The sequence below is a fragment of the Brachyhypopomus gauderio genome, chromosome 5 (assembly GCF_052324685.1).
Source record: "Brachyhypopomus gauderio isolate BG-103 chromosome 5, BGAUD_0.2, whole genome shotgun sequence".
NCBI lineage: Eukaryota > Metazoa > Chordata > Actinopteri > Gymnotiformes > Hypopomidae > Brachyhypopomus > Brachyhypopomus gauderio.
In genome coordinates, this window is record NC_135215.1 from 20,966,034 (window position 1) to 20,984,371 (window position 18,338).

General features: G+C 40.9%; 2 protein-coding genes across 2 annotated transcripts in view; one reads left to right on the forward strand and one right to left on the reverse strand.

The window, feature by feature from the left end:
- The window catches only part of syn3 (synapsin III), a 108,256-nt gene that overhangs the window by 32,810 nt on the left and 57,108 nt on the right, over positions 1 to 18,338 (reverse strand). Inside the window, exons 5-6 of the mRNA XM_077006416.1 lie at positions 16,082 to 16,238; positions 15,391 to 15,480 (exon numbers count right to left, since the gene is read on the reverse strand). Coding sequence (XP_076862531.1) covers positions 15,391 to 15,480; positions 16,082 to 16,238 — 247 coding nt within the window. The remainder of the gene's footprint in view (positions 1 to 15,390; positions 15,481 to 16,081; positions 16,239 to 18,338) is intronic.
- Positions 1,252 to 15,028, forward strand: LOC143514795 (metalloproteinase inhibitor 3). Its single transcript, XM_077006417.1, has 5 exons — positions 1,252 to 1,535; positions 7,336 to 7,418; positions 8,230 to 8,341; positions 10,160 to 10,281; positions 12,512 to 15,028. The coding sequence occupies exons 1-5, from the start codon at positions 1,409 to 1,411 to the stop codon at positions 12,707 to 12,709; spliced, it is 642 nt and encodes a 213-aa protein (XP_076862532.1). The 5' UTR covers positions 1,252 to 1,408; the 3' UTR covers positions 12,710 to 15,028.

The window sequence follows — 18,338 nt, forward strand, 5'->3', positions numbered from 1 at the left end:
CTGAAGAATGGGGTTAGGTAATAAACCCCATCATCTCCATATTTGACAGCAAATCTTAAGTGCACAATAGCATAAACAAGAGCGACAGTGTTAGCTTTCTTTATTTTAGCTTAGTATCATACATTAGTATTAGCATTAACCATGGAAACGAGTCGATCTGATGTCCCTATGCACTTCTTAAACACATGCAGTCCTGCGATATCACAGATTTGACCAGATGACAATGTCCACTTCATTAAATGTCACAGAACCAAAGTCAAAGGCCATGAAACTGGAGTCCACTGTCTGATTCGACATACATCTAAACATCAGAGTGATTTCAAGTGACGGATATGAGTTTAGAGAGTGAGGACCTTTGCTCGCTAAGGCAGGTATTATATAAGGTAGGTATTACATAAGGCAGGTGTTGCAACCCAACACCTTGAATCCAGCTCCTTGAAGCTCAAAAGATCAAGCTTTCTGAACAAGGTCTCTGCTCTACTCTCTTGACACACTTACAAAAATACAAAAAATAAAACAATTAGAGGAGGGGAGAAGTGAAGGATCAAGACTTATTTTGACTAATTCAAAAACTTGGGTCCACTGTGATGGATTAGAAGGTTTGTTTGACTGGTTTATCTTACTGAAAACACTACTCTTGTGTTCTGTGTTTTAGAGGTTTAGTTGCTATGGCAAGAGAGGAGAAACTGGGTTTATGTAACAGTCATGTGTCTGATTATGAAAATTATTAAGACCGTTTGCTTTGGTACTGTCACAAAGGTGGTATTTACAGCAGCAAGACATAAAGCAACATTAATTACATGACAATGAATAATCATGTTAACACTGTACAGTATAGTGGTGCATAAATCAATATTTTAAAAATTCTCAAAATTACTTTTAGTTTGATTGTCAGATTGAATTTGAGGTACATATGCGAACATATGTACAAAATTTGTACATGTGCGAATGTTACAGTCTTAGAGAACACGTGTCAGTCTTGAAGGGAAATCCTTCATACATCATTACAAGTTTTATTCCATGAAGTGTGCATTTTCCACTCTGTTGGCTCATAATGATAACCTTTAGTTGCCTAGACAACTACAAACCTCAAAAGAGAGGGGGTTAGTAAAGACCCTCCTCCCTTTTAATAACAAAAAAGGCAATTGTGAAGTCAATTCCAATATGTCATGCCTCTGTTATTTTTAAATGGCATCATCGCCATTGTGATTGGCCGTGAACTGCAGAGCTTGTGGGTGGCGTTTTCATCTCACCAACTATATGTAAGTGACACGAGAGCAGAGCGCACTGACAGCCGACTCCTGAGTGGGACCTTCAGTGGACGTACACATCGGTGCTGCGGAGAACTTCGATAAACCAGAACGAGACTTCAAGAAGGAAGTTTGACGCTTTCAGAATAAACTTCAAAATGAAATCTTGCCTCAAGTTGCTAAGCCTGCTGTTCATTTTTGGCAGCCTGCACGTCGACAAGCTTACAGAAGCTTGTTCGTGCGCACTTTCTCACCCGCAGGACGCATACTGCAATTCGGATATCGGTAAGAAACGTTTTATATTTGGCCAGATAGCTAGGCTGTAATCGGGTTAATAATTTTACATGGCGATAATAGCTTTTTGCTTACTAGTTTCGTCACCTGTATACGCATCATGTGGTTAATTAGTTGCATTCAAGTATTTTAACAATTTGTTTTGAACCTGCGCTCCATTCAGACTTGACAGATTCGGTTTTTGAATGTATGTGCTCAGAACTAAATATTTGCCTGTACGTGTCGGTTTATGTGGCGGAGTGGTGGAGACGCGCATCCGTTGTGCTACGGATTATTACAGATTATGTGAGTTACTGCAGAAAACAGGCAAATGTAACGCAGGTCACATGAAGCACTATCACGCCATTCACAGTAAACAGTGTTCAACGTGAAGAGCACTCGGTGTGTCGGGAATGCCCGTTCTTCACGCTCTCGTGCGACAAAAAAGTTTCAGACTGCAGCTGGAGGGAGGGAAGAGTTAACAGTAGCCATGGCAACAAGTCCCTGCGGGCACGTTTTTTTCTTCCTGAACAAATGACCACTTGCTGAGTAATATACCAGAATTCACTAGAAGCTAGACGCGAACGAGAAAGTGCGAAGTAAACTACGAGAAGACCAATGTTACAGAAATCCGAAAATTGAATACGGCATTAACAACAAATTGTTGTGTTTTTCACTTTCTTTAAATGCCTAAGAAGGCATTACAAATGTTTCCCATACAGTCTTAGCAGGGTACCCAGATCACAATTTGCCTGTGCTGTGAAATTGGTGGCTTTGTGGTGTAATGAATTTAAGTGCTGCTTATAGAAGGGTTAAACGACAGTATGTGCCTGAAGTGAGTTCATCAGGAGGGAATGACAGAGTTAGAGAAAGAAAGTGAGCAAACATTTAAAATCATCAGGGAATGGGTGGCTAAAAAGGTGCTATTGTGAACAGGTCACTGGTTGATGGTACGGCCACATGTGAATTCATCCATCCAGCTGGTGTACACACAATACTGACCCAGAAATAGCACTCTCTAAAAGAGAGACAGAGACTGAGATGGTCACGTTTGTGAAGTAGTGCTATAGTTGTAGCACTATAGTTGTAAGAGTTGGGAAGCCTATTTAACCCATTGGTCTGGGTGTGGACATCACAATGGAGACTGAGGTTCTGCCCAACAAGCAGTGTGAAAATGTAAAGAAGAAAGTACCGTCCGGCTCTTGTCTGTTAATCTCCCACGTAGCACTGCACCTTTGTTAAGCAGTACTCTTGGGAGTCCTATGGCTCTCTCAGTTATATTTGGCAGTCTGAGTGCTGAAATGCACGCAGTTCCAACAGGCTCCATTTCCTCAGCCGCGCTTTTAGGGGCGACGAATCAGAGGCTGCCTTTCTTGTACTTTAGTCTGCCTTGCATGCGTCCAGTGCCTGAGCCCTTGAGAAACTGGGGCTCTCTCAGACCCTGCAGGTGCCAGGGAACCCCACAAAATCATCTCATTTCTTCAGGCCCTCTCTCATTTTGATTGGCTATACGAAGGGCTTTCGAGCACCAACACAGCCTTGCACTCCACCTCCAGAAGCACAGCATACATGCATGGGATGACTTGAAATTAAACTTCCATGAGAAGCTGTCTTGCTGATGTACACAGATGAGTGGATACACATTCAGTCACCACCACAGCTAAAACCTCTAAATACACTGTAGTGATGTCCTGTAAATTATGGTGTTGGTGTATGGGGTTTGGAATCTGATCTGGTCTAAGAATATGCATCCAATGAGTAATACTAAAAAGATAATGTCAGTTTATCCTCATTGCCATGAAACCTCTGTTTGATATTTGGGTTCTCTATCCAAATGCGTGACATTAAGTCAGGTGGTAAAGAGTAGCGTCTCTAAGTGGATTTGTTCACTTAGACTTAAATCATTAGTCAAATCACATCAAATCATTTTTTGTAACATTTTGGCAAGAGTCAATAAGAAGATTGGCAGATATGCAGTTGATGCATTCCTTTTGCGTGTGCCAACATATTGCTGAAACTTTGTTCAAAAACCTTGGCTCAGACATCTGCTTGGAAAACGAAGTCTTTCTTGTGTCTCCATTGCTGATAGAAATCACTGAATATCACTTTTAAATAGTCATCTTGAGGCTCATTGTAAACAAAAATGTCTGTGGTTCATATTACATAAGGTCCTTTATTAATAAACTAAAACTTTTGTAAACCTTTTCATGCTCTAAAGAGCTGTAAAGATCTGTGGTTTCATTTAAGGTTAAAACCTAATTGATTTGATACGTGACTTGTCTTTGCAGAACAACACAATCTTATTTGCAGCATACAGCTGCCTGCTTCCCTCTGGGTGTTTATAAAACGGCTTGTCTTTTAACTTCAAAGGCGACATGGAGGAAGATGACTCAGTCACATTCAGGCAGCCTGTGGCCTGTAATCAGCAGCATGAAGATGAATCATAAATGTCAGCGTCAGCGCTCCCTGCCTATTAAGGAATGCTGGAGCACAAAGCCTGAGTAGATGAAACTAAAGCGCTGAAGAATTGGGCATGGGTCTTGGTGTTCACATTAACAGGTCTGCACTCAGTAGACTCCATGGTTCTGCACTTGAAACTACAGCCAAACATTCCAGGGTTAAGACCTAATGTATGTTTCTTCAGTCAACCCCCATTTCTTGACACCAGCCCATTTCTTGCTTGTATGACTGTGCAGTATGCGTGTAGGTAACAGAGCTGATTTTGTGTACAGGGCCACTTGGCTATGTTTTGGAGGGGACCGAAATAACTTATTCAGTGAAGGTTGGAGTCAAGGGCTTTCATGCACCAGATTAGTGTTTTGCCCTACACTTTGGCCTCTGAGATTAAGATTCTGCCAAAGCAGCCTAGCTAGTGTGGAGAGGCCAGGGGCTGTGTGTTCCAGGAGATGTGGCCCAGCCTGGAATGTACCATGCTGGAGCATCTCCAGTGATGGCATTTCTACAGGTTCACATCTAAGTCAGAAGTTGACATAAGAGGGATAGAATAAACATCTAGTCTACTTTTAGGCAACCCATTAGAATTCTTGTATTGTCTTCTATTTCAACTACATCATTCACAATGGCATTCCTTGTTCCTAGCCATTTTGAAGAGCTGTAGCCTCCCAGTTTGGCTCAAGTGTAGTCTGGAAGAAAACTGAGAGGAATGGTCTTCTATGGCTCATTAAGAGTGTGCATTTTCCTGCTCTCCAGTCCAACCATGTCAAAACCTGTACAAATGCCTGTAATTTTCATCTTCAAAAGAAATTGGTAATTTACAATTTCTATAAAAGAAAGCAATCACTGTAAAGTGATTGAGGCAACAGTCTCAGCTGAGCAAAATAATGCATGCAAGCTATTGCATGAGTGTACAAAAATTAAAATACACAGACAAAAAGATACCTGTAGTGTAATTTCTGCACCAATAAGCATGTCTTTAGAAATTACTGGGACACCAGAACTTAATTCTTCAGACATTTCTCCACTTTTATCTTACCATTAACCACTGAAACAGAACTTAAAGATAAAGTAAGATAAATACATTCACTGAAACAGCTTCAGTAACAGCTTGGCCATTTTTTACATACTCCTGAGGTCTTGTATTGCCACCAGCCACTAGAGGTAGCAATCCTGACCTGAAGGCTTGTCTGCCTTATGGTTCATGTTTAGTGGTTTGAACACTGACCCCACAGTGTTTAATGAGTTGTTTCAAGGTAGAGGCTATAAACTAAGCATGGTAATATCACAGGAGGCAAAAAAGTTCTTCACTTCTGGTGCTGCCAATACAAATCCCAATAAACTTCAATACATGTTTTTAAGTATTAAAGAAGCTAATGCTGTAGCTAATTGAGCGAGTGGGTATGTTGTCTCCATGCATTTCAGTATCTGGTAGCTAGTCCAAATCTGCAATTTGAAGTTATTAGTTTTATGTATTGGTTACTGTAGTGTAGTAACCAATTTTGTGTGCTTAAACAATCTTGGTTATAAAAAAAGACTTAATTAGTACTTTCTACTTTATTAGTAATGACTACCCTGATAAGCATGAGACTGAAAGCCAGCATAAACTAGAACTAATATCAGGCTGTTCTTAGCACACTGCTGATTTGCCTTTGAGTAGCTTTGCTCCTTTGTTTCCTTGCTCTTCCCCAGCCCATATATGTGTGCTCAGGGACAGAAAGGAGGCAGATTATGATGCTGGAGAAGGTGCTAGAACCTTCTGTCCCCACTGGGCCAGAGGAATGAGCTGCTTTTCTTTTTTTTCAGAACAGTCTGAGGAATGTGAGTCTTAAGGAAATGTGGGAAGGAAATTCCTGTGGGGAAAGATAACAAACATCCCTGTCGATGTGAGATTCTGCTGTCACCTCTCCTCCCTTTTCTCTTGACTCTGCTCTCTTTGTCTTTTTTCTCTCTATTGAAGAGAGCAGGTGAAGTTCACACCGTGCCTGATATTCCTCAAGGGTGTGTGGGGTGTTTGGGGGCAGGGTTGACATACTCAGACGTCACAAGAAAAGCCTTATTCATCATCACAAATTAACCTGCACAGGTTCAATGCTTCCTTTACAATGGGCCCCTGTCATTCCAGCTGGCCAGCAATGTCACATAAACCAAACCACAGACGTTTTGACTATTTGGCCCTATCTTTCTGCTGTTTATGTGAGTCCAGTTGGATACGATCGATGCATCAGATAGCTGTGCAGTCTTCTGGCTGGCTGACACGTCTGCTCTGGTTCAAATGGGTTTGTTTAACTCTCTTGCACAGGGCAAGATTAAAATGTGAGCTGATGTAATACTGACATGTCCTCATTCTTTGCTCTCCAAGGAGACAGTTCAGTTTCTCACCCAAAGACAGACAGAAAGACTGATTGAGAGATGAGCAGGTCCTACTTTTTTATGATTTAAAATGTAGATAACACTTGACGAGTGTCGAGTCACCTGTGCTGTAGATTCCATTGGTTGATCATGTTACTCCTATGCTGTGCAAGAATTTCTCCAACATGGCAGACTTCCACAAAAATATGTCTGGCTTTACACCATGTCAGGATCCTCAGATTGTTGTTTACCTTTGTGAGACCAGTGGTTTATGCATGCTGCAAGAAGGTCTATTCATACACACAGGTTAAATGCCAAAACTGTAATTTATTTCCTGTTATTATTAATCAATTTGCTGTAAAAAAAAAAACAAAAAAAACATGATTGTACATTTAGGCCCCTTCTCACGGCACAATCTTCAGTGATTTCATTTTTACACACTACATGGGTGTTCTCATTTGGGTATAGTTAATTAAAAAAGTGGAATATTCGTGGAGCCATAATAAGGACACACAGGCTCCTTCAAATGAATGTAATTAAAAAAATGTGGACACTACCCAAGCAAACCTGGCATGCCTTTGCACTATAAATGTTCTATGGAAGTTAGCAAGCCTTCAATTCTAAGGAAGGCTATAGGATACCTGTGAGGTCAGCTATAGACCTCTTTCTGTTTCTGAACAAGGTTTGCTTTATGCCGAGTACTCAAAGAAGACAACTGATAAGACTATTGCAGACAGCTGACCCAGAACCCCCCATGCCCATATAATAGCTTTCATTATTTTCTGAAAAGCAAAAGCTAATCCTCGACTCAACCATACTACAATTCCATCCAACCCCCTATCTCAACTAGTGGAGAGAAATGCCTGCTGGAGTTTGTTTACCACTACTGATCCACCTTTGTTCCATTTAATTAAAAGCTCTTGGGTTTCTGTGCTGCTCTCAGCACATGCGACTCAAGCTGTCTGGGTGAAATTAACCAGGATGTGCTCGTGTGTTTTGCTTGCAGTGATCAGAGCCAAAGTGGTGGGGAAGAAGCTCCTGAAGGATGGGCCCTTTGGCACTATGCGCTACACAGTCAAGCAGATGAAGGCAAGTCAGACGGCCGCTCTCGCGTCGTAGTGCGCCGCTCTCGCACAGCCACACTGTTGTAACGGCACGTCCCAGACTCAAAATAGTGCGGGTGAAAGCCCCAGAGCTGACGCTTACTCCGTCGTTGGCTGGAAGGACGTCGTATGCGAGCGGGATTTTGTAATGTGCATTCCAAGTGCATGACTAACGCTAAGTAGACAAAGTCACTCGACCAAGACAGGTGCAGACTGCAGGACAAGCGTGCAGGCATGACACGGCACACATGTATATACTCCTGCCAAAAAGTTCAACAACAGCTTTGTAAATGCTCGCTACCTTGACAAAAAAGTCTGGTGCAAATTAATACGCTAAATTTCAGGTTTTTATTTTGCTGTGATCTGTTTCAGAGCTACAGAGCTGTCAATCACTCATCACTCAAAAAAATTTTATCCCCTAGAAATGCACACAACATATGTACTCAGAGCTCATGAGTTTCCCATAATCCTTGAGGGACGGTTCAAGTGTTGAGGCTGGTCTTCAAAGAATATTCACATTTTTCTAAGAATTTCCTGTTAGTTCCTAGGCAAATAAATTGCACTTTCAAAACAGCATTTCTCAGAACAAGCATTTCGTTTCCCTGCATTATCTTTAAGTAAAGTATGTAAAACATTTCACTTGGATCCTGAAAACTGACACCGGTGGCTCAGCTGCACTAGTGTATGTACTGTTGATCACATAGCACTGAAGCAAAGTCCTATTTCTTATGGCTTTTGGTCAGTAGCTTTTCATGCTGCTAAAAACCTTTGCCTATGGCGTGCTTCTATTCCCACAGATGTACAAAGGATTCAACAAAATACAGCATGTCCAGCACATCTACACAGATGCCTCAGAGAGTTTGTGTGGAGTCAAGTTTGACATTAACAAATACCAGTACTTGATCACAGGTAAGTTTCAGCTATGCCATTATTATGTACTAATGAGTTTTTAGTTTTAGTTTTAGTTCAGTTAGCTTCAGGTAGTCTAATCTGTGTTCTTCAGCTCGACCTTATTTCAGTCATGTACTTCCTCGGTTTCTATGTGCAAAACTGTATATTATTAGCGCCTGTAATGATACAGACCTTATGTGACAGCTGTTCCACTACTGATGTTATTTTAGTTCTAAGGTTTTGCTTACTGATATCTGAAAATGGGCATTTTTAGAGATGGCACTTCCGGGCAAGATATTTATCCATATAAGGCATTTGACAAATTGACTAATTAAAAATTCAAACAATTCAAATACATGATGAATTTAGGATTACATTTGGTGAAGGTTTTGGCAAACCTAGGTGGCATAGTCATAAACAGACATAACAACAAAGGTATGGGACATTTAGGACAAAAATACAAATATTATCTCATATGAGGCCTCATATCTCAGCCATAGTAGCAAAAACACAAGTGGTTGTGTAAGGTTTTTATAAAATAGTTCCACCCTCCAGCATTATAAAAAGGTTTGCTCAATATGACATAATTGTTGTATTATAAAAAAAATCCCTCCTATATTAGGCCTATAGAAATGAAGCCTTTTAAGTGCATAAGGGCTGTTTGAGTGACAGGTGGTGGAGGCCAGACGGAAGTGAAAGTGACCCCCAGCTGAGGGTGCACACTGCATCCCCTGTCTACTGCATACCTCACACTACAAAAGTGAGGTTGCTGGCGGCAGATGAAGTGTCTTGGCTTGAAGACACGGACTGTCACAGGGAAGGGGCATATTTACGTCTTTTGCAAGCAGCAGTGCTCCATGGGCTGACTGCCCAACCTGCTGCAGGGACTCCTCTGCCATTCACAGTAAAGGGGTTGACAGCTCTGGAAACTAGACACCGATATATATCTTTGGCCAAGAGGCACAAGATTAAAGCTGTTCAACTTTGCCTTGTGTAATACTTACATAATGGGATGCCAGAGAGCACAAGGCCTTGATTGTTGCAGACCGGTTGGATAGAGACACACCCATGTCGCACCCCACCCCCCTCCCCTACCCTCTCGTTTTCTCTCCAACACACACACACACAAGTCCAGTCTGTCTTGCGCGAATTTTAGCCCATAATCGGGTATCGCTACATTTCAGCCGGGTCGACGCTCTTTGCGAGATCTCTCGACCTCTGACCTCCCAGTGTGATGGCAACCCCCGTGTGACGCCCTCCCCTTGGACGTGCGAGCCCCGACCAAGAGGGCCAGATAAGATCTGCTTTCACCAGCAACTAAAATAATTGGGCTGTAAGCACAAGCCACCACGAGGGCCAGGGCACGCGGGCGGCGGTCTCAGCCCTCGGCCGTGCCAGCGCCGAGCTGGGCCGCTACACCTGTCGCTGCGGTTGGGATCCTGTCATAGGCAATAAGCCACAAACAGCCAGAGACTAAATATATCTCATAAAGGACCTTTAGAGAATCAAGATGTGGAGGGAGGTCATTTAATCTTAACGGCAAGATTGGTTTACTGTAGTTAAAAGGCCTTTGGCACTTCTGACCTAAATATGGTGTATTTATGTAAGATGCGTATTATAAAATGCACGAGAATATCCCACGTGCTGCTCTCTGTGAGCCTTACTATGGCTACTTGACAGGAGGATGCAAGGTGTGTTATGGAGTATAAGGCGCAGTACATGTTTGCCCCTTGTTACAGTGCTGGAACTTACATGTCATCACGTTGCATCTCTTGATTGTCTCAGTAGAATACAAACATCCAGCAGCAATGGTATATTCCTCCATCTCTTTTGCAGGGCGCGTGTACGATGGCAAGGTCTACACAGGGCTGTGCAACTTCAATGAGAGGTGGGAACGCCTGTCCCTGGCTCAGAAGAAAGGGATCAACCACCGCTACCAGTTGGGCTGCAACTGCAGGGTGAGTGGCATCGGCTGCCCTGCACGGGAACTGCAGCGGTCGGGGAACATGGAGCAGGGGAGAGGCCGCCCACGCAGTGCCAGCTCCAGGGGCCGCCTCAGGGCCAGGGGCAGGGACCACGCTTGGTTCAAACACAATACACTTCTCTGACATGCCAGAAGTCACCAGCATGCACACACAAAATATTTTTGCCTTTATATATATATATATAAATAAACAAACAATGTTCTCTTCTAATATAAGGGGTAAAACTTAATTTTGAGTTCCCCTGAAACATTAGCAAAGAGCTTTTGATCAAAGACATGCCATCAGTATGCATACTGATGTCTGGAGGTGGTTGCTTGAGGTAGGTTAACCCGTTAGCCTGCAGTGCAGAAGGTCAACTCACAGGAATGGAGGTCTTTACTATATCTGGGACCTTTCTTACCTTTCTTGCATTTTTATGCCTGGATTTGACCGTACTGCGGTAGATTTAGGGGCACCATAGCTTTTAAGGTGAGGGGTGAACCTCGGGAGCTATTTCACCTGTAGGTTCACACTGAGGATAAGTGAACAATATATTTTATATATGAGCTGCTGGCATGTGTAATGTAGGCAACAACCAAGTAGGTGTAGTAGAACACGTGAACAAAAGATATAACGCATCCGTAGAGTTTATTTTTTATTAGTTTTGACCCCTCTAACGGCAGACTCAACAAAAGGCCTCCAAGCCTTTTCTTTGTGTTGAACTATAGCAATCTGGACATCACGTACACCCCTTACAGTGTCCTTGAGCAGATCAGCTCCGAGGATGTGTGTGTGTGTGTGTGTGAGAAGGTGGCGAGAGTGGGCTCACACACTGGCACATGCACTTTTTTCTCAGCTTTGCTGTGGCGTCACACCTCTCTGGTACACATACCAGCTAATTACACTTGGTTTTCACTTTCCAACTGCTTCTTTAGCAGATTATTATTCAGAGCTAGTGCATGCCAGTCCCTTATGTGCAAAGCATTTGTGTCAGTGTCGCAGAGAGCTCAGTGCACTGAGCTCCGGATTGCTTAAATCGCACATCTGCAAAACAAGCATGCATATTGACCTTGCAGCTTCAAGGCACATAAAATACAACCTTAATCTTTAAACAGCCTTCTGACAAAACTCCTGCCTGTCTTAACACGAACCTTCCAACACAGACAATTCCTTTAAAGAGGGAGGCACAGGTGTGCATCAAGAAACATGTCCTTATAAGGCATTATAGAAATGTTTCTAAAGAAGGGGTTTGTGAGCGACATTTATGTCACTGACAAGCATTAAGTACAGTATTCATTAGCCACCTGGGAAGTAAAATCTTCATTCTTCTCCATTTTCTTGGAATGTGAATATTCGTATTGCTTGCATTTACATTGGTTAATTAAGTAGAGAAAGAGACATTTAGCAATCATTCAGCTCTTTTGACTGATTATAAAGAGCATTAAATGACAGTATTTCCACTTCAGTTTATGACAAAAATGAGCTTAACAGCTACTTCAGACCCTCTAGGAAGTAATGAGCATAGTTTGCAGAAATATATCCAAATAACCCTGTTACAATGATATGTCTTTATTTCACTGAGTAAATCCATTTTCAGGCTGAATCATTATGAAGAATTTAAATCTGAGTTACTCTATGCCCTACAGTGTAGTCTCATTGTAATTACTGTTTAATAAAATTAAACGGATACACGGCGATCACAAACACATTTTTAAGCACACACATTTACACTTTTAGGTTGCTTTGGCTGCATATGCCAATTAGGTAATCTGGGGTCTCGTATATAAAATAATGGCATAGATAGAACCATTTTTTGTAGATGCTGGAATACATGCCATAGTAGTTATTGTAAATTTACATGAAAAAAAACCCTCATAATTTGTATTGACTATGCACTAAAGCTTTTTTTCCTGTGTGAAATATTGTTGCACTAAATGGTTGTGTTCTTATTAAAGTGTTACATTCTCTTACATAATTTCATTAGCGTCTACAGTTTGTGAGTGAAAATGTTATGTGCACGTTTTACCTGTATAAGAACACAATAAATTAATTTCTTTCTGTAAAAGATCAGTCAGACTGATATTTAACAGCACATTATTTTATAAATGAGCACCCCCAACCATGCTGTGAAGAGCTCTCCTGAAGGCAGAGTGCGTATCCTCCTGTACAGTGTGAATGTCTGCTTGTAACCTGCATCCTTAGTTTTGCTCTTCTCTCTCTGTAGATTAAGCCTTGTCACTATCTGCCCTGCTTTGTGACCTCAAAGAACGAGTGCCTGTGGACGGACATGCTTTCGCACTTTGGTTACCCTGGTTACCAGTCCCGGCACTATGCCTGCATCCAGCAGAAAGAGGGCTACTGTAGTTGGTACCGAGGGATGACCTCTCGCGACAAAACCACCATCAACACCACTGACCCCTGAACGGTCACCACATCTTTGTTTTTTTTTTTTTTTGTTTAAGCCAGATTCTCTCCCCCCACAATGGCCTGTTTCTTTAAAAACTGCCCTCTAGCCTGCCTTGTTCCCAAGACTACCCATACAGAGAAACAGGTCACGCAAATCCTGCCAACTACGCCAGCTTTTTCAGTGCCCGTGGTAGCGCTGTCGATGTAAACAGTGCCCGTGTTGTTAACGTGTGTACGGATACACCGAGGCCTAGCTGCACACTGCTGTCCATGGAGACACACGGTGAGCAGTTACTGCCTTCAGAAAGACACATCAAAGGGAGAAACAAGATTCTCAAAAGAAACAGATCATATAATGGGTTTCAGTCACTGATGAAACTAAATATTCAATTAAATTAATCTTTTACACATTGTCAAAGGTGTATACAGGTATATAACCCATATACATGGGTTATATGGGGATCGTTTCACCTTATACTCTTGTAAGGTGAGTTTCATTGTTATCCAAACATGAAAAATACATACTGAACAAATTTCACGACACTTTCGATAAAGTGAAAGGCTATTAAACTAGACAACCAGAACATTATTCTTACCTGGACAATTCTTGTGTATCCCTTTAGGTCTATTCGGAATGCACTAACCAAGCTTTCTTAAATGCTGATATTTTATTGACATAGCATTTGTATATAGAGTGCTCCTAGTACTCTTAATATAAAGCAATAAGTATTACATGAAGTGTTTTTTTTTATGATGATGATGATGATTTGATGCCAACAATGCAGCATCACTTAAAACAGAACCGGTAGTGATTATCATGATCTTTATGTGTCAGTCAGAGGGCAGTATCTAGTTGAGGTAATAATTTATGAAAGCAATATTTTCTGGCCCTCACACAGAAATGGCTACGTATTGTTTATGATGATTAAGAACTATATGAGTAATTGTATATGTGCACAGGTATACATACAGTCCACAGTGTATACTGTAAAATATCTATTTATAAATTATCTCTGCTTGCCTCCTGCTTTGTGCTCTAGAGTTCAGTCACAATATAATCACAGTCATTCATATTCGTTTTAACAGTCATAAATAACAAAGAAATACGAAATATGATGTATATTTTTTACAAACACAGCAAAAATGAACCTTATAGCACAAAATTTGGGGAACGTTTATTTTCTTGAGGGGGCAATAAATGCGGTTTGTAGTTTTTTTTTTTTATAATTTTGTTTATCTTGCTGTTTATGATATAAGCTAAGAAACAGTTATCTGACTGAAACCTCTGTTGTATGTTATAAACGTTAATATTTTAGTTTTCCAGATTAACTTTACCTATATAGAATTATTCACCAGATCTCTACTTTGACTGCTTCTTATTCAGGACTGATAATCTGCCCCATAGTACTTAAGAAAGGGGAACAAATCCTGTACAAATGTATCAAACACAAGGACCCAAACAACAAGGATAAATGCCAGCAGTTCCTTGATATTTTTCAACTTAAAGGACGCTTTTACAATGATGATGTTAACGAGTATTAATTAGATGGTACTTTGCTCCCTAAAAGTTAGCTGGCTGGTACTAATGAACGTGTTAAATGTCACATAAACAGAGGTTTTAGATATGGAAAATATTTCTATAAATGTAAAAGTATTAAAACGATTTCAAATGAACAGGTGCAAATAATGTTGAGTATTGTCACTAAACCTATTTTCTTTTACATCTGGGGAGTAATCACAGTATCTTCAATCCATTCCTCGGTGTGGGACTAAGGTGTTTGGAGATTATGAGGGCCTGGCACATGAACTGAGTCTAATGTCTGGCTATTGGCATTTTGATTAATGTTCAAGAGCACAAATTTTGAATGTGTTTTTGGTATGAATGAAATTTGAAAGTGTTTCTGGTAATGGTTGGGGGAGGGGACTGAGCCTTCCTTTAGAAAAAATGTAGGACACCTCAGCTCAAAAAAAAAACTTGTTATTAAAACTTGTTATTAAAGAATTTGAACATTACATATTGTAACAATGCCGTTCCTCAATTCCCAAGCACTTTGGTCTCCAACATTTTATATGGGTCATCTAGTGTCTGCCTAACATACCCTGCAATCAATATTGTTATGGACGTGTTTAAGGAAAGACTAAGTATGATCATGAGAGTTTATGTACTCTGTGTGTGTGTGTGTGTGTGTGTGTGTGTGTGTGTGTGTGTGTGTGTGTGTGTGTGTATACACCGATTCCTAAGGGGTGAACATTTTTCTCATAGGGGCTTACAGAAATGTTTTGATTTTTAATTTCTGTGTTTTATATTTTTATAATAAAGATTTAATGAAAATCGCATTTGTGAACATGTCATATTTAACTAAATGTATGTTAATACTCTAAACATAAAATCCATTTTGATTACACATCTTAAATGGGTAGAGTGTCTGTATATACATTATATCAGAGTCCAAGTCTAAATAAACAACTCAAGTTTGTTCTTGTATTTTCTTACTTTTATAGTAATCAACACATGGTCACTAAGAGCAAAGCAACTCCCATAGAAAGCACACTATGTGCATTATTAAATATTTAAATAGACAGCTTCATGTGACAGTCTTATTGGTCTAGGGTCTTGCATACACCTTAAGTGCATTGTGGTATAGAGCATTTTATTTGTAACTCAGGGTTAATGAAATGGTAGATTCTGGCACTCACCATCTGGGTGTGGTTGGGGAAGAAAGTCTGCTCGTTCAGTGGAAATTTCTCTGGACCCAAGGCATGGTACAGGTTGATCATATGTGAAAACTACACACCAAAAATCACATGTGTTAGTGAACACAGACACTGAACCACTGCTTCATTAAAGGAAATGTTATAAAAACAATGATGGATCTGACTGAGAGGCTTTGAGTTTAGGAAAGACAGGTTTTGTAATGGAGGACTCCTACACTCTCAGACGGCCTTAACCCCTCCCACACTCCCTCAGTGTGCCTAGCATGTTTTGACTCAGTCAGAGGTTTGTTTTGTCTGTGGTTTTTACTGCACCCAAACAAAGAACTATCTGGCATTGTATCCACTATATCAGCAGCCTGCCGTAAGGTCACTTTCCTGAGCAGGTTCCCCTGTCTCCTAAACTAGACTTCCGATTCATCTTTTCATCTGTTCATCTTGGTTCCACAGAACAACATTTTTCTTGGTCTCATGTTTATTGGCAGGGTAATTTTTCTCTTAGTCACATTACATTGGACTGGCTACTCTCACCTACCCTATCTTTAAGTTACTAATGGTTCCCTACATGCTCAGCTATTATAGATAAACGTGAAGCACTGAGACATCCTTAAGTTACTAGCTTAGTTTAACAAGCAAAAATTTTTTCTAGCAGAAACTGTATTAAAGAGTCACTTACAATCCAGGGTTTGCTACAGAAGTTGTAGATGGAGTGAAGGGAGTTGATGCTTGCCACACCCCCATACTGCAGACCAATCACAAGGCTTCTGAAGTCCTCCCCTGGGGTCATGCTATAGGCATGCTGGCGAATCAGAATGAAGTCTGGCTTGAAGGTCCTGCGTAGAAAAACAACAGTACAATAAAGGGATTTGTGCCTAGGTTTTATCAGTATCCTCTGGACACCAATGACTGACTGACAGGCGAAACTGTAAGTGTCTGTGTATTTTTACACTGGACCCCATCTATATGACATAGACATATGAGAAGGAGGACCACATCTGTCATTATCTGAGAAGTAATGTTTACAACATAGAACAGTGCTGACGTTTGATGTAACAAGGTACTGAGCTGCTCCAGCAGAACTTTTACAGTACCCAGTACCCATTTTAAAAAGTCCGATTTGTACACCTCAGACCATACACATTTACACACAACCTCCTAGCTTGGACACGAGGCGTTTTGGGCATATTCAGAGAGACATCCGTGCAGTAGAGCGGCTGCAGTGCTTCAAAACGTCCCCTGTAGATTGTATCTGCTGCGGTACTAACACATTCCATTTTGTCAGGCTGTTTACATGAAATGACTCCATTATTCAAGTGGTGGTGAGGAAGAGGAGGGTGGGAGGGACAAAGGGGCCGACGTGTATTTCAGAAAGCTAATCTTTCCACCCAATCTATCTAATTAACACAGACTAATCCTTCTCATTACAAACTGTTCTGGGATTTGGGCCAGGCAACCTCAATGGGATTTGGGAGTGTTGTATTACATCTGGTTTTGATTAAGATAAACCTCCACTAGAAAAGCAGACCTACACTGCAGGAAAGTTTGCGAAGGGCAAACCACAATTGGTCATTGTTTCTTGTATTTACTGTACAGCAGAGCTCATTTTTGGCTGACTGCATTAGATTTTTTTAGTCATTGAGATGTTTATTAGTTGTGAAGTTTCTTCAGTACGAATCAATTAGAACGTCAATTTTGTCACTTCACACACACACACAAACACACACACACACACACACACACACACACACACACACACACACACACACACACACACACACGCACAAAGTGATCTGATCTTGATCACACTACCTCACCACACTGAGAAGGAAGACAAGGGTGCATGACTTCCACACAAAGATGGTGATTTGGGTAAGAAAGGAGAGGACCAGAGCATCTGGCACAGCAATGGCAGACACTGAAGAGGGCATCCACTTGATCGCTTCAGTGGCTCCAGACACAAGAATGTTTTAGGCACAAAGCCATTAAAGCTACAGTTCCAGCCTGTGGCTCAGGGAGAAATCCCCTCATTCGTAATTCAGTCAGCATAGCTAAACTTAACAGGAAACATTTTTACTTGACTTTACCAGGCCACTTATGTGATTTAAGTACTGCAATGCTATAAAATTAGCAAACATTCTCAATATGAATTTCCAATAGTTTCTTCTATAGAAAACATATTACATGACCTTAGTTGGTCAAGTTTTTTCAACAAGAAACATACACATGGTTTCCCTTTTTTATTTACTCAAAGGAAAACATACTCAACCTATTTAAACTAGGAATAAAATCTGAGGTTGAAGTAACCGACAAATGTGTTTTTTGCGCATTACAAAATGGTTCCTTACATTTTGAATCTTTCAAATTTATTTTTGTCCCCTACTTTCATTACCCTCAGGTTGGTAAACAAAGAAGTAGGGGGAAAGGAATCGGCCTGTAACAATACCAACTAAGAGAGCGAGTGGCTCACAATAAGCCACTGATATAGTTACACTACTTTGTTTTTTCCCTTATAAGCCTTATCAATTTTCTCCATCTTTAACCTTTCCCTTGTCCCTGAGAGAGCACTCATCAACAATAAGGCTTTGTTTCATAAATATCCCTAACAATCAAAATACATTCAAATGCCACTAGTTAGATTACTCAAGCTTTTTTATGCTGACAAGCGATCCCTGAGGGCCATGAACGCGAACATGAACACAGCGTGCCAGAGCAACCACGAGGGAGAACACAGTGACTGCTCCACTGTCAATCAACAGTCATTCATGCTCTCTATCCTCAAGCACACATATAAGAACAATAACAATGAGCATCTCTCTAAACCAGGTGGTGGCTTTCTCGGAAATGGGAAACTGTACATTTCAGTAAAAATAAAGGTTAATTTGACGACATTGTAAACACTGGATTGGTTGTTGTAGTGAAAAGGTCCAGTTGAA